General features: G+C 36.9%; 2 protein-coding genes across 3 annotated transcripts; one reads left to right on the plus strand and one right to left on the minus strand.

Annotated features, from left to right (window-relative positions):
- Window positions 1-2,660: 2,660 nt before the first annotated feature.
- Window positions 2,661-4,363, minus strand: LOC130950783 (40S ribosomal protein S15a-1). Of its 2 annotated transcripts, none has more exons than XM_057879373.1 (4): window positions 4,161-4,363; window positions 3,550-3,691; window positions 3,302-3,462; window positions 2,661-2,986 (listed from the first exon to the last, which is right to left on the minus strand). In XM_057879373.1, exons 2-4 carry the CDS (start codon window positions 3,680-3,682, stop codon window positions 2,888-2,890), a joined length of 393 nt encoding a protein of 130 aa, XP_057735356.1. In that variant the 5' UTR covers window positions 3,683-3,691; window positions 4,161-4,363; the 3' UTR covers window positions 2,661-2,887. The 2 variants fall into 2 exon arrangements, with proteins under 2 accessions (XP_057735356.1, XP_057735355.1); XM_057879372.1 differs by having other exon boundaries at window positions 4,166-4,342.
- Window positions 4,364-8,254: 3,891 nt separating this feature from the next.
- On the plus strand, window positions 8,255-14,238 carry LOC130948808 (polyadenylation and cleavage factor homolog 4). Its single transcript, XM_057877678.1, has 7 exons — window positions 8,255-8,860; window positions 9,680-9,781; window positions 9,867-10,124; window positions 11,066-11,764; window positions 12,227-13,114; window positions 13,224-13,772; window positions 13,894-14,238. Exons 1-7 carry the CDS (start codon window positions 8,483-8,485, stop codon window positions 13,936-13,938), a joined length of 2,919 nt encoding a protein of 972 aa, XP_057733661.1. The 5' UTR covers window positions 8,255-8,482; the 3' UTR covers window positions 13,939-14,238.
- Window positions 14,239-14,268: the final 30 nt, after the last annotated feature.

The raw sequence follows: 14,268 nt of genomic DNA on the forward strand, positions 1-14,268 counted from the left end.
GAGCAGTTTGAGAATGTGCTTCTAGAGGAGCCTGAGCAGGTGCATCTGGAGGAACTTGAGTAGGTGCTTGAACAGCATTTCCTTGTTCAATGGGCTTTGTCTTAGCAACAGCTGCAGCTACATCTGCAAGAGCTTGAGCAACATCAGCTGCTCTCTTTTTTGGACAACTCCTCTTTGTGTGTCCCTTTTGTAGACAGTATTTGCAAGTAAATGATTTTAGTTGTCTCTTTAGAGTCACATTTACCTTAGATTTCTTGCTTCCTCCATTATCCTCATCTGCATCCTTTCTCCTTTTATTTGTTATCGGTCCTGGCTTCTTCTTTTTTTTTTTGGAGCTTGTGGTCTATTCTGCTCAGATTTTTTCCAAAGAGATTGTCCATGCAATGGATTTACATAATGTGCATAAGTGTCTCTATATGCGTCCATGGTGAGCCACTTATGACAAAAATCTTCAGGTCTCTTATTCACCCTTGCGAGTGCTGCACACGCATGCACACAGGGCATTCCTAAAGTAATTAACAAAGAAATGTGTCATTAAAGTATTTAAAACAGGTCTCTTATTTAATAAAGTATTTAATTACCTGTTAGCATCTAAAATTGGGTTTCATTTTTGGGGGAACTTGAGGAGTATTGGTAACAGGCTTTGCAGTAGTAGCTTGGCTAGGATTAGAGTTGGGTGTGGTAGTGGGATTATTGTTTTGGGGTGTTGGGTTATTAGCAATAGGATCTGTTGGTTTTGTGGTCTTGGGTGGTGATGTATTATGCATTGGTTCATTGTTGTTGGTGAATGAAGTCTCATCAGCAGGGGCAATTGGTATATTAGCTTGGTTTGAGGTTTCTTCTTGTAGGGGGTTCATTGTCAGCTTCATCACTAACCTTTCTCAAATCATCATGCTCACCCTCAGCATACTCCACAATCTCATTTTCCTCAAGAATTTCTGGTGTTGAAACTGCGTGCTCAAAGTAAACATCAACCAGCCCATCATTCTTTTCACCCATGAAACACATCTCTCTCAACTCATCATCACAATTCAGAGCTCTTAACCCAATGTCTAAACTCCTCTCGGACACATGCCACCAACATTCTCCTATCCTATCATATCCTAGTTGTTTACAATAATTTCTCACCCAAAAAACATCTAAAGTATCTACATCAATGTCACCAACGCATGCCTTCTTATCAGGAGAATATATAGTCATCTCATTTTCATCTTTTTGAAACTTTCCCCCATGGTGGAACATAATATCTAAGTGCACACACATCTGCATGATTCAAAAAAATCTCTTTTCAGCACCAGTTCCACACAATGATCCCTTTAAGATAGTTTTCATCAACTACATTCATACATTACAGAAACATATATCAAAATAAAACACATTTTTCCACCATCGGAACAGAGCATGAAATCAAATCCCAAAAAAACAGTTGCAGACAACATCGAAATAAAACCCTAACCCAAATTCCACTACAAACCTTAGGGAAAAACAATTTACAAAGCAATAAACTATGATCAACAACCATCAACGCATTCCCTAAAATTTGAAAAAATAAAATTTTAAAATCTTCACTAACCTCGATGACGGAACAGAAGCTCCTTGTAGCAGCAAAATACCTCCTCAGACAACTGTACAGTGTTCACTCGTGATCCAGCAATCTCCGGAATCCTTTTGCAGTTACTCGTTTCTATTTTCAGTGAGTATTGGAAGAGAGACGTTTTTCCTCTGCGTCACTCATGGAGGGGTTAAAGACGATGACTGGAGACAAAAGAGGGAGAGGCCAACGTTTTGTTTTTCATCGCATAGAAACGACGTCGCTCAAAGGGGTTTTTTAGCGCCAATTTAGAAACGACGCCGTTTCCTAGTGTTCAGTGTGACAATATTTGGCCACGTCACTAACGGCGTCAGTCTTCCGGTGACGGAAAATAGGGTAAGGACTAACATGGTGCATTTTTTCAAATCTGGGGGACTAATTTAGTGTAATCGAGATCTGAAGAATTAAATCAGTGCAACTCGTCAATCTCAGGAACAAAAATGGGGCTTAACTCAATCAAACTATCCCCTCTTGCTTAATGGGAATGGATCTTCTTGGACAGAAAGTTAATTTAGCTCGGAGGGTCATGCATTGAATCTTATCATCAAGTTAGCGATCCCAGTTGATGGAACGAGACAACATTTCAATATCTTTGTCACAATGGATTTACCTTTTCCCATAAAACTATCAAACTATCTCCTTCAATGGATGTCTCCTCCAACCTTATTTATTACCTTGACAAAAATTTAAGTTGCCTTCTCAATATATATTCTTTTTTTTTTTTGGTAGATGGCTTGTTAATTTTTGATTAATTTCTTAACTAAGAAAGTAAAAATATTTTTTTTATCATGTATAATATATTATAAATACTACATGCGGACAACACAAATTACTCGTTAAGAGCTTGTAAGAAACACTAGAAGCAGCCCTATTATTTTCATTTCAACATATCAATAATGCAATATTTACTTATAAATAAATACTTAATGATAAACAACAATATATATTATATTATATTATATAAAACATGCATCATAGACGTTGGCTACATGAAGGCACCGTCCATTAACTATGTGCTCAAAATTCAAACAATACGAAAGTAATCAAACCATAAATAAAGGGCATGAAATGATGAAAGTACCTTCCCCCCTGTGCTTTTATAACTGAAAAATAGTCAAGACGTGTTTTCAATTGCTTTAATAGCTTAAAGGCAAAACTAGCGCAATTTGATAACCATTCAAACAAAATAAAGCATTGCAAATTACTACTAGAAAATAGAAAGCTAGTACATTGTTCATTTAACACACAAGTCTCTCAAAAATTGAAAATAGATGCAATCCTCATATAAAAGCTAGCCTAGTAGAAGAATCCCAACACTTTACCCCCAGCGTTCTTTCTCCTGGCCTCTTCGTGATCCATGATACCAGCAGAGGTAGTCAAAACAATATACCCAAACTGCATGATTTGTGCATTCAAAGGTCAAGGTCCAGAGGAGAAACCATATGAAAAGAAACAACCAAGACAATATAAAGTAGTTCAATGTTGTATTCAATGACACAACATCAGGAACAGCAAGCTCACACCTAAATTGAAAATTTGATACACCCTCTTATAAATCACTAGTACCCACAGGACACGAAATGGATCGATTCACTGATACTTGCTTAACAACGAGTGAAATAATCATGTAAGTTTTAAACTATCAATTGATCAACTAGTTTATGATATGATCTTCTATAAGTGAAGAAGAGTTTATGGGATTTAGCTAACCTGTCTTGAGGGAAGCAACCTCGCAGTCCAACTTTCTATCTCTTTCACGCCGACATCAAAGCGAGGACTAATAACCCCACACTTGTTCAATCTACCATTCAACTCGACCACAATTTTGCCAGCTCTGTGATCATCTACATACTCAAACTCCCCAATGTAGCCTACAAAGCAACACACCGAAAGTATTACGGTATACCGAATAAAAATTATGCCGAGGATTATTTATGCAGTAAAAGATTAAGGAATACCATGCTTCTGCATCACCAAAAGGAATTTGATGATCACTTTTGATGATGGCCTAATCATGACTTGGCGCTTCCCACGTTTCTCAGCATTGTACATGCTCTTGAGAGCATCATTCAAAACACTAACCCTCACCATGATCACTGACTGATACATACATATTTTAACACAAGTCAAGCATAACTAACAAAAATCAACGTGGTGCAACCCAAATTGAAAATGGAAAACATAAAGAGAAACCAAAAAAGACAGATTCCACATTCAATTGTTACAACTTACAAATTGTTTTCCAAGACAATAAAATCATGAAGCCACAAATTTCTTTCCTTTTCTATCCTCATTTACCATCGTGCAGAACACACAATACTTAATTTTTATTTTAGAAAAAATAAATACACAAAGATAATGTTTTGAAAGAGGGATGCTTCTTATGGGGTATTACAAAAACATAACACTCAGAGAGTTTAACAACAATCTGAATCTCCATAGGGTTGTGTTGGATCCATTTTTCGGTTCTGAATTGCAATATAACAAGGAAAATGAAGCGAAGCTAGAAAATAGTTTCACAGAAGAAATAGTTTATAGGAAATCAAAGAGAAAGGGTTACGAAAGAGACCTTACCAACAAAGCTCAGGGAAACTGAGAGTGAGGGTGCTGCAGCTGCAAGAGCTTTGCGTTGAGATGTAGAACGGAAAGCACTACCAAAGTGAATTGATTTGGGACAAACTATTATAGTAAAACGACGATGCGTTTTGTGTTAGGGTTTAGTTTTTTTTCCTTTTTGATCTTAGCTTTGGGCTTGGATCGAAGGGTTTAGAGTTTGTAGACATTATTTGTTGAATTTATTTTTTTTTACATGTAAGAAGAAATAAAAACTGATTTTTGTTGGATCACCACTATCATATTGCACTTTTTCATTTCAGCCACCTTTTCTTTTTCGAAAAAAGAAAAACTTCCATTCACAAAAATAGTTAAAGAATATTTAGGCCAATAAAGTTTAGCTCACATGCCATATTTTCCTTTTCCACTTTAAAGTCTCAAATTTAAATTCTATCAATTGTAATCAAGGAATAAAATTTAGGTGCATTTTTGTCCAAACACCCATAAAAATGAGTTATTTCACCACCAAAAAAAAGAAATAAACCACTAAAAAAGTTATTAAGATATAAATCTCATAAAAACAAACAAACAAAAAATAGGGAAGAGGAAAAAGAGAAGAAGGAAACAAATGAAAATGTGTTGAGGATAGAGAAGAGAGAAAATGTGTTGCCGTTTGAAAGAGATAATTATTTTCACTGCTTTTTATTTTAGCCTACTTTAACCTCTATTTTTCATGCAAAAAAATTTATACATTGGTTTAAATATTGAAATCGTCCTTAAGATTTGGGGTAAAAATCAAAATCGTTTTCAACATTTTTTTGTTATTAAAATCATCCTTAATGTTACAAAACGTTATAAAATCTTCCTTTTTCACTTCAATTTTATTTTTTTTACCATATTACCCTTCATTATTAATAAAAATAATTAAAAATAATATTAAAAAATTAAAACAAACAACCTCCTCCTCTCCCGTAACTCCCCCACTCCCTCACTCACCCTCCGGTAACCCCCTCAACCCACTCCCTCACCCCTCATCCCTCATTCTCACCCCCCACCCCTCACCCCTCCCCTCTCGTAACTCCCCCACTCCCTCACTCACCCTCCCGTAACCCCTTCAGCCCACTCCCTCACCCCTCATCCCTCATCCCTCACCCCCACCCTTTACCCCTCATCCCCTTCCTGATGTCCCTCTCTTCAAAATCTCAACTCCAATTTTAATTTCAATTTTTCTTAATCAAAACAGCAAACAAAATTTAAACATAGTTAATTAAGAACCTAATTGCAAACAGGGAAAGAAAACGCAGAGACAGGGAGGTAGCAACAGGGACAGCTACAGCTGATGGATCGCTGGCGGTCTGGACATGACGGAAGGGGGAAGAAGGACTACCATGGTGGTCTGTGATTCAGTTCTGTGCTTGAGAAGGAGAGGGGCTCTGTTCCGCTGCTCTGAAAGTTCCGTTTCAGTGAAAAGGAGAGCGAATTGGAGGTGATGGATCTCGCACAGAGCAAAAGAGAACCGGTGGCGATGTGGGTTCTGGGAAGAAGAAGGCTCGGTGGTTCGCTGATGATGGTGGTTTCTAGTTCGAGGAGATGCAGGGGTGTGCGAGACAGGAAAAGAGAAAAGAAGGAAAGAAAGAGAGGCTCGCTGGCGGTTAGAGTTGCTGGCGTGGTGGAGGTGGTTGACACGAAGGTGATAGTGGACGACGGCGAGGAGGAGCTGGCGCGGTGGGTTTTGGGATCGCGGAGGTGGCTCGTGATGGTGGTTCTCTGGTTCGGCGAGGAAGTGGACAGAGGAGAAGAGAAAAGAGGAGAGGAAGATGAAAAGAGAGAGGAGGGTGTTTGTGGTTCGGGTGGCTCGCAGAGGTTATGCGAGGAGAAGAAGAAGAAAAAGAAAGGGAAAGAGTGGTCGCGGCGAAGCGTGGTGTGGCTCGCTGGTGCGAGTGATGGTGAGGACAGCAGCTGCTAGAGGCGACTGAGGTGGTCGCCGGTGATGGTTCGGCCATGGCGAAGGTGAGAGGAAGAGGTTGCGTGACTTGTTGGAGGGTGGAGAAAAAGAAGAAAGAGAGAGAAAGTTTGTTTTAATTTTTTTAATATTATTTTTAATTATTTTTATTAATAATGAAGGGTAATATGGTAAAAAAAATAAAATTGAAGTGGAAAATGACGATTTTATAACGTTTTGTAACGTTAAGGATAATTTTAATAACAAAAAAAGGTTGTGGACGATTTTGATTTTTACCCAAACCTTAGAGACGATTTCAGTACTTAACCCTTATACATTCATTTATTATATTTAATGTTTTGAAAAAATCATTTATAAGATAAAAAATAATTATTTTTATATAACAATATGTAATTTAGTGTAGGTATAAAAGTTTTTTAACAAATAATATATTAAAAATTAATTTTATGTAATAATACGATGTGAATAATCTTAGATATGCAAGAGATTTTTTCCTTATTTAGAATATAAATTTAGAGCCTACAATATCATTCACTTCGATTCGATAGGTCAATGGTTAATTCGTCACAAATTAAAATTTTATTTAAAAGTTTATTATTGACTAATGAATTATTATATGCACAAAACTGAATTTAAACTTCTGATACTTATGTAAATAAAAAAGTGAACTAACTTTTTTTGTTGTTGTTTATAGTAGTTCTCAGTTTAATAGATTAAAGATTAATTCGTCGTACATCTGAATTTCATTTAAAATTCTATTACTGACTAATAATTGTATGCATAAAATAAAATTTAAACTTTTAATATTTATTTAAACAATAAAGTGAATTGACTATTTAAGTTGGTTAATAAACTAACTATTTAACCAATCAAGTTGGATATATATTTGTTAATGTTGGCCATAGTTAGCATGTATGTGGTGGGCTATCTTTCAAAATAATTGGGCCTATTATTGGGCCCACATGTGACTACGTTTATTTCGGGCGGCACCGAATTTAACTGAGGATGGGGTGCCAGTTCATAGATGAAAGATATTTAAGATATTTATTGATAATATATTGTCATATTAATATCATAGATATTTTTTTTATAAATGGTCATATAAATAAAATAATTTAATTAAATTATAAGGTTGTTCAAGGTAAATTAAATTTATTTATGTCAATACATTATATATATTTAAAAAATATTATATCAGTTAGGTTGAATAATAAGATAATTTTTAAAAAAATAATAAAACAATCTTTAACCATCTAACTATGAAATATATTGGTTATTTATTATTTAATTTGACTTCATTTTTTAGGAAAGAAGAACCAATATTGTTTACAATATAAATAAGTAGATTTTTCTTTGTTATTTTATATTTAGGTTAAGTATTATTTTTCGTCAAAATATCTGGAATAAATATTTAATATCAAATTGATTCTTAAGGGTTTTTTTGTGTGTGTCTTATTTATGTTTCACATATTTCAAAAGTAATTAAATATCATTCTTACTTTAATTCGTAAAAATATATTAATCAATAATATATTTTCTCAAATTATAATATTTCTATAATTTGGTAGAGAAAAATATAATCTTATACAAATATCAAATTTTGATGATGATATAAAATAGAGAAAAAGATTATAAATTTATAATATCATAAATCTTTTATAAATTATTTATTTTTATTTTTTCATTTTTTTATTTTCAAATATTTTTAAAATTATTTATATCATAATTTTTCTCTCTATATATACATATATCTCACCACTTATTAGTAATTTTTTATTAAATTAATAATAAAATAATATTAAATCACTTTCATCATGTTTCGAATACACAGAAAAAAAAAATTTATAAAAATAATATTAATATTTATCTCAAATATTTAAAAAAAAAAACATTCTATCCTTTGTTTTTTATTTAAAATCTAACTTTTTTTTGACAGTATATTTAAAACCTAACTTGTCTTTTGAGAAAATGATTAAGAAATATGAATCGAGTTGGGCTTAAAATAATTTTAGAATGCTCATGACGCTAAAGTCTAAACTGAACTAAAAAATCACGTAGACTGCAATGCATCATTGCGTGGTTCCATATTAGGACAAGCATAGATCTCTCTCATCGCTTCTGCACCGTCCGATTCAAATATCCCTTCATCCGTCCCTCTATCTCAACTAGCACCAAAATCCATCTCCGTTCTCTCTCTATCTCTCACTGCAAATTCCCAAACCCCCCAAAATTATTCAATTTATCTCTCTAAGATGGCGCCGGTTTCTACCTCCTTCGGCGGTGGAAGCCAATAACGGTGACGCACTTCAGTTGCATCCACTAATTAAAAACCCTAACCCTAACCCTAGCGCACTACATCTCTTCTGCATATTCTTATGTACTCTGAAAATCTGATAGTGTCCGCTGAAAACCCTAGACCCTTCGCGTTTCAGCAACATCTATCTTCTTCTTCGTCTACTACTACTTCGGCCAACGCGAAACCCATGAGCAATGAGATCGCACAGAAGCCTCCCCCTTCCATTCTCGTTGGCAGGTTCAAGGCTATGCTCAAGCAGCGCGACGACGAGCTCAGAGCCACCGCCGGTCACGTGCCGCCTCCGTCTACGGAAGAAATCGTTCAGCTGTACGAGATGCTGCTGTCGGAGCTCACGTGCAATCTGAAGGCCATTATCAACGATCTCACCTTCATCGCTGAGCAGCAGAGGGAGCATGCCAGGGGCATCGCCGACGCTATCTGCGCTCGGATTCTGGAGGTCTGTCTCGGTTTCCGCGGAAAAGTTCTTCTCTTTTTCTTTTTGTTCTCGGAATTTTGTAAAAATCCCATTTTGGAGCTAGGATCGAATATACTTCCACTGTTATATTTGGGTGAAAGTTTCAGTTTTCTTAACTTGAATGACAGAAGTTGGGTTCAAAGTCTTTCGGATTTTATTTTATTTTGTTGTTTTTGTTTCTAACAATGAAAGGTGTGTGTGTGAGAGAGAGAGAGGGGACTTCAGTAACTCTGCTATTTCTGCTTTTAGGTATAATCTTATCTGAAAAGCAATGTCGCCCAGACATAGAGTGAACAAATCGGTTATCCTCAAATTGTACTATATTAAGTGTAATATCATCATTCAAGTAAAACAATTAGTTGCTAATGGTCATTCAAAGAACAGGAATTAGTGCTATCTAACTGATTAGAAAAGGGAAGATTAGGTGAAAGTATGCAAACACGTTTGAGTACTTTAATTCCTTTCAGGAACTCTAAGGGGCGTGCAAATTGAATCTGGCTTCGTATCTAAAGGAAGTTGGTACTTTACTTTTGCTGAATTGAAGTCTTGCTATAATTTGCCAAAGAAAGGTTCATTATCGGGTATTTGATCATATATAGGCTTAGGAACACTTTCTCAGATTTCTTTTCCCAAATACAACAGATCAGAAGAAATGATATACCTAAATTCTATATTGATAATGATGGACTACAACTATGTAATTTGTGACTAAGTGGTAGAGAGTTAGTTTGGGGTTCATTATTAGAACCTCTGTTGAATTATACGCCTTGTTATGCCACTTGTTGAATCTCCTTTGTGCAGGTGCCTGCAGAGCAAAAGCTTCCTTCACTCTATCTTTTGGACAGTATAGTGAAGAACTTTGGACAGGAATATGTTAGATACTTTGCATTACGCCTGCCCGAAGTAGGTCAATTAGATTCACATTATTGTTTTATTTTGTATCATTTTGTTCTGTTTACTGAAACTTCTCGTTCTGTTTTGTCTCCAGGTTTTCTGTGAGGCATACAGGCAGGTTCAACCTCATTTGCACCCTGCTATGCGCCATCTCTTTGGCACCTGGTCAAAAGTCTTTCCACCGTCTGTCCTACGCAAGATTGAAGCTGAGTTGCAACTTTCTCAAGTAGTTAATAATAGTCAATCGTCCAACATGAATCCCCTCAGAGCATCTGAATCTCCTAGACCAAGTCATGGCATACATGTAAATCCAAAGTACCTGCGGCAGTTGGAGCGCTCAACTGTGGATAGTGTAAGCTTTTTGATGACATCTCTGTCTTCCATACAAAAGTTATCCAGGGGCTAGTCTGACACTTGTTTTTATCAGCTTATTCCCCAAGGTTGTAATTTTTGTAGAGCTGTTTTTCGTATACGTTACCCCAACCAGAGTAAATTTTTGTGACAAATATCTTGTTTCATCTCAGATGTTAGGATCTTTCTCTACCCATTCTTCTCTCCTCTCTCTCTCTCTCTCTCTCTCTCTCTCTCTCACACACACACACACACACACACACACACACACACACACACACACACGCATCCTTGTTTACTCTTTTTCTTGTGTGGATATATTATTTTTCAACGCCTTATGTATATATAGAACTGGGTTTTGATAATTAGTACTTGTAGGTTGCAAGTGCTAATGTGGAGTTGTAGACATGACTGGTATGGTTTGATGGATTGTTAAGGGAACTACAATCCTCTGAAGTTTTTTCTTTTAAGAAAAAAGAACTGAGTTTGTTATCTTGAAGAGGGATGGATTTGTTTATTATTGAGTCCCATGTGTAAAAGCATAGCTGTTGGGTACTTTTGATGCTGTGCCCAAAGACTCAGTAGAAAATGAAATGCTTGTCATTGTGTTTTCATCTCAGAGTGTTGTATTTGTAATGTTTTAATGGCATCTAATTTTGTCTCTAACTTCTTAATTATCATGATGTTTGGGATTTATTAGTTACTATATCATATTGTTTTTCCTCTCCCCACCCTCATTATCATTTAGTGTTTCCTCCCCATGTTATATTCGGGATTTGGGGTAAGGGAGACCTATATCATTTGATGCTGGAATGAGAGTGCTGCTGAACTGAGTTTTGGTCAGTCACACAAACAAAATATTTTCAACCCCTCTGTGGGGAAATGTCCTGCAAACAGATAAAATGAGTGGCATTCTTACACAGTATTGGTTTATCCTCACAGGTTGGTGGTGAAAAGTTTGACATATCAGGAAAGGCTAGTAATACAAATTTTGGTATTGTAGCTAATAAGATGAATCAATTTGTATCTAGCAGACTTGGAATATCCTCTTCTCCTTCAAGAGCTGGTCTAGATAGGCCTTTGTCAGTAGCAGATGAGTATGCAGTTGACAGTTCTTCTGGAAGGATGGTTGAGAGAGAGTCTCCTCATAATTATGGAGTACCAAGAGTAGTAGGTAGAGAGGAAGAATTGGGTGAATGGCAGCGAAAGCAGTACCCTGGTGACGTTCGAAATCGATTTCAAACTCCTTTGACATACAGCCTTAGTAATGGGCATCCGCGTCAAAGTCCAAGAGCTTTAATTGATGCGTATGGCAGTGACAAAAGCCAAGAAACTTCAAGCACCAAGCCTCTTATACTTGATCGGCTAGATAGAAATGGTATCGACAACAAAGTGACATCATGGCAGAATACTGAAGAGGAGGAGTTTGATTGGGAAGATATGAGTCCAACATTAGTAGACCATAGTAGGAATAATGGCTTCTTGCAATCAACTGCTTTTTCCAGGGATAAGCCTGTTGCAGTAGCAGCTAATGCAATTTTGTCAGAGCAAGATACAAGGAAGGGTTGGTCTGGTGGGTCTCAGCTTCCTCCAGTAGATGATTCTTCTGTCATAGCAGCAGATGCATTTCCCCATTCAGTTGTATGTTGCCTCAATTTCCATACTTCTTCTTTTTTTTTTTTTTACAGTTGTGTATTGTTTCATTATGATTTATGATACTGCATTATTCTCTTTAAAATTTTTGCGTCTTATCGTGTGCCTTTGAATCATTGATGCTTCTGGATTGATTAAAAAAACGGAAGATTTTGGCCGAGTTGTTGGGAAGGCCCAATCAAATGGCTGTCTTGTTCATGCTTTTCTGGGAATTGGTCTCTTAGTTTTACTAGTTATTCGATATGATTTAGTACTACTGTGTTTTCGAATTTTCAGCTGTATATTGGTCGCAGCAAATGGCTTTTGTGTTGAGCAGTCCTGATGTGTTCCGTTTAGTGTATTATATTTTGTCCAGGCCATTTTATCATCAGCATGACATTTAATTTCTTGCATATTTTTTTATAAATCAGGATTTTTCAATAGAACTGAGAGTTCGTGTTCTTTCTGCAGTATGGTCGTGTATCCATGGGGCAGGTATCTGGTTTCCAAAATCAAATAAACCAGAGTCTGGGTTCCCGTCCACCTCATGATGCTTGGAAGGTCTCTCAATCACAAACCATGCTTAATATTAGGGGCCGAGGAAGAACTCTTTTGATGCCTCCTATTGATAACAATCCCAATAATGATGTAAACCCCTATGGGATTCGACCTGCAGTGTCAAGGATGGTTTCTGGTATTGCCTCTAATGTAGAGCCTCGTCCACCAGTTTTGCCTGGATCTTTTGAAATAAGACCTTCTGTAACTGTTCATGGCACTCGTCCTCCCACCTTAAATCCAATATTTCCACCGCAAAAACATGTTAGAAGTCAATTTGATGCAATAAATACCAGTAATCCCATTATGAATCATGGCCCAAATAAATCTCTGTTCATGCCTGAACAGCCAGGGCTGGACACTGTTGAAAACAGGGATGCCAGTAAAGGAAAGATACATCAGTTGCCTAATCAGCTGGCTGGATTGCTTCCATCCAACCTGCAAAACTTTGGACAAACACCACAACATTTTTTCCCATCTCGGGATCCATCATCCTCACAATTTGGTCATGGGAACTCTCTGCAAGGACTTGGTCCTTCTTTAAGTGCAGCTATGTCAAATCCATTACCTATTACACAGTTGCCTTTACCAGTCCAAGGTATTGCAAATAATTCCTTACAATTACAGGGGGGAGTCCATCCACCTTTACCTCCAGGTCGCCCTCCTGCTCCTTCTCAAATGATACCACATCCAAACGCTGGTCCATATGTATCAAACCAACAGCCGGCTGTTGCATATACTAATTTAATTAGTTCGCTTATGTCCCAAGGCGTAATCTCATTGGCTAATCAACCCTCTGGACAGGTATATCATGTCTATAACAAATTTGTTTATTTTGTTTATTTTTTCTTTCCTTTTTGTATATGCTTGTGTAACCCTGTATTGTAACTGAGATCAAGTGTCTGTTTTTTAGGATTCTGTTGGAACTGAGTTTAATCCAGATATTCTGAAGATTCGTCATGAGTCTGCAATCAGTGCCTTGTATGGAGATCTCCCTAGACAATGCACGACTTGTGGACTAAGATTCAAATGCCAAGAGGAGCACAGTAGTCATATGGATTGGCATGTAACAAAGAACAGGATGTCCAAAAGTCGCAAACAGAAGCCTTCTCGTAAGTGGTTTGTGAGTGACAGGATGTGGCTTAGTGGTGCGGAGGCACTGGGAACAGAATCGGTTCCGGGTTTTCTGCCAACTGAGACCGTAGAAGAAAAAAAAGATGATGAAGAGTTGGCAGTGCCAGCTGAAGAGGACCAGAATACATGTGCATTATGTGGTGAGCCTTTCGATGAGTTTTACAGTGACGAAATGGAGGAATGGATGTATAGAGGAGCTGTATACCTCAATGCACCCACCGGAGCAACAGTGGGCATGGACAGGTCGCAGTTAGGTCCCATTATTCATGCCAAATGCAGATCAGACACTAATACGTCCCCCTCTGAAGATTTCGCGTTGGATGAAGGGGTATGTGTCCCTCACTCTATTATTCTGCATGCCTAACATTCTACTCTTTCATCTGCATCCTACTTTCGATTTGGCCACTATGGATATGTTTCAAGCTTTCTAATTTTCATTTCGGATGTAGGGTGCCAATGAAGAGGGCGGCCAAAGAAAACGAATGCGGAGTTGACCAGTTTTGCGCACTGTAACTTAAATAATTTTTCCAATAGTGAGCTGCTCTTACATAATTTTTTAGAGTAGAGATGAAGCTTTGCAATTGCTTGGCCTCCCTGCCAAAATCATGTACATGTATAGTTGGGTTGTTTAACATGCATATTTTCTCTTCCTTTTTTTTTTCTCTTGTAGTCAAAGTCTACTTGTTAGCCTGCTAATATCTCCTTTCCGGCAATATTAATAGTTACATACAGTACTATATTATTATATCTGGGATGGGGGTTTTTGAAACAATGAATATGAATGTGTTAGTTCACTTAGTTGCGTGAAGTTACCTGTAGCACCA

Source organism: Arachis stenosperma, chromosome 9, assembly GCF_014773155.1.
Source record: "Arachis stenosperma cultivar V10309 chromosome 9, arast.V10309.gnm1.PFL2, whole genome shotgun sequence".
In the NCBI taxonomy this organism is placed as follows: domain Eukaryota; kingdom Viridiplantae; phylum Streptophyta; class Magnoliopsida; order Fabales; family Fabaceae; genus Arachis; species Arachis stenosperma.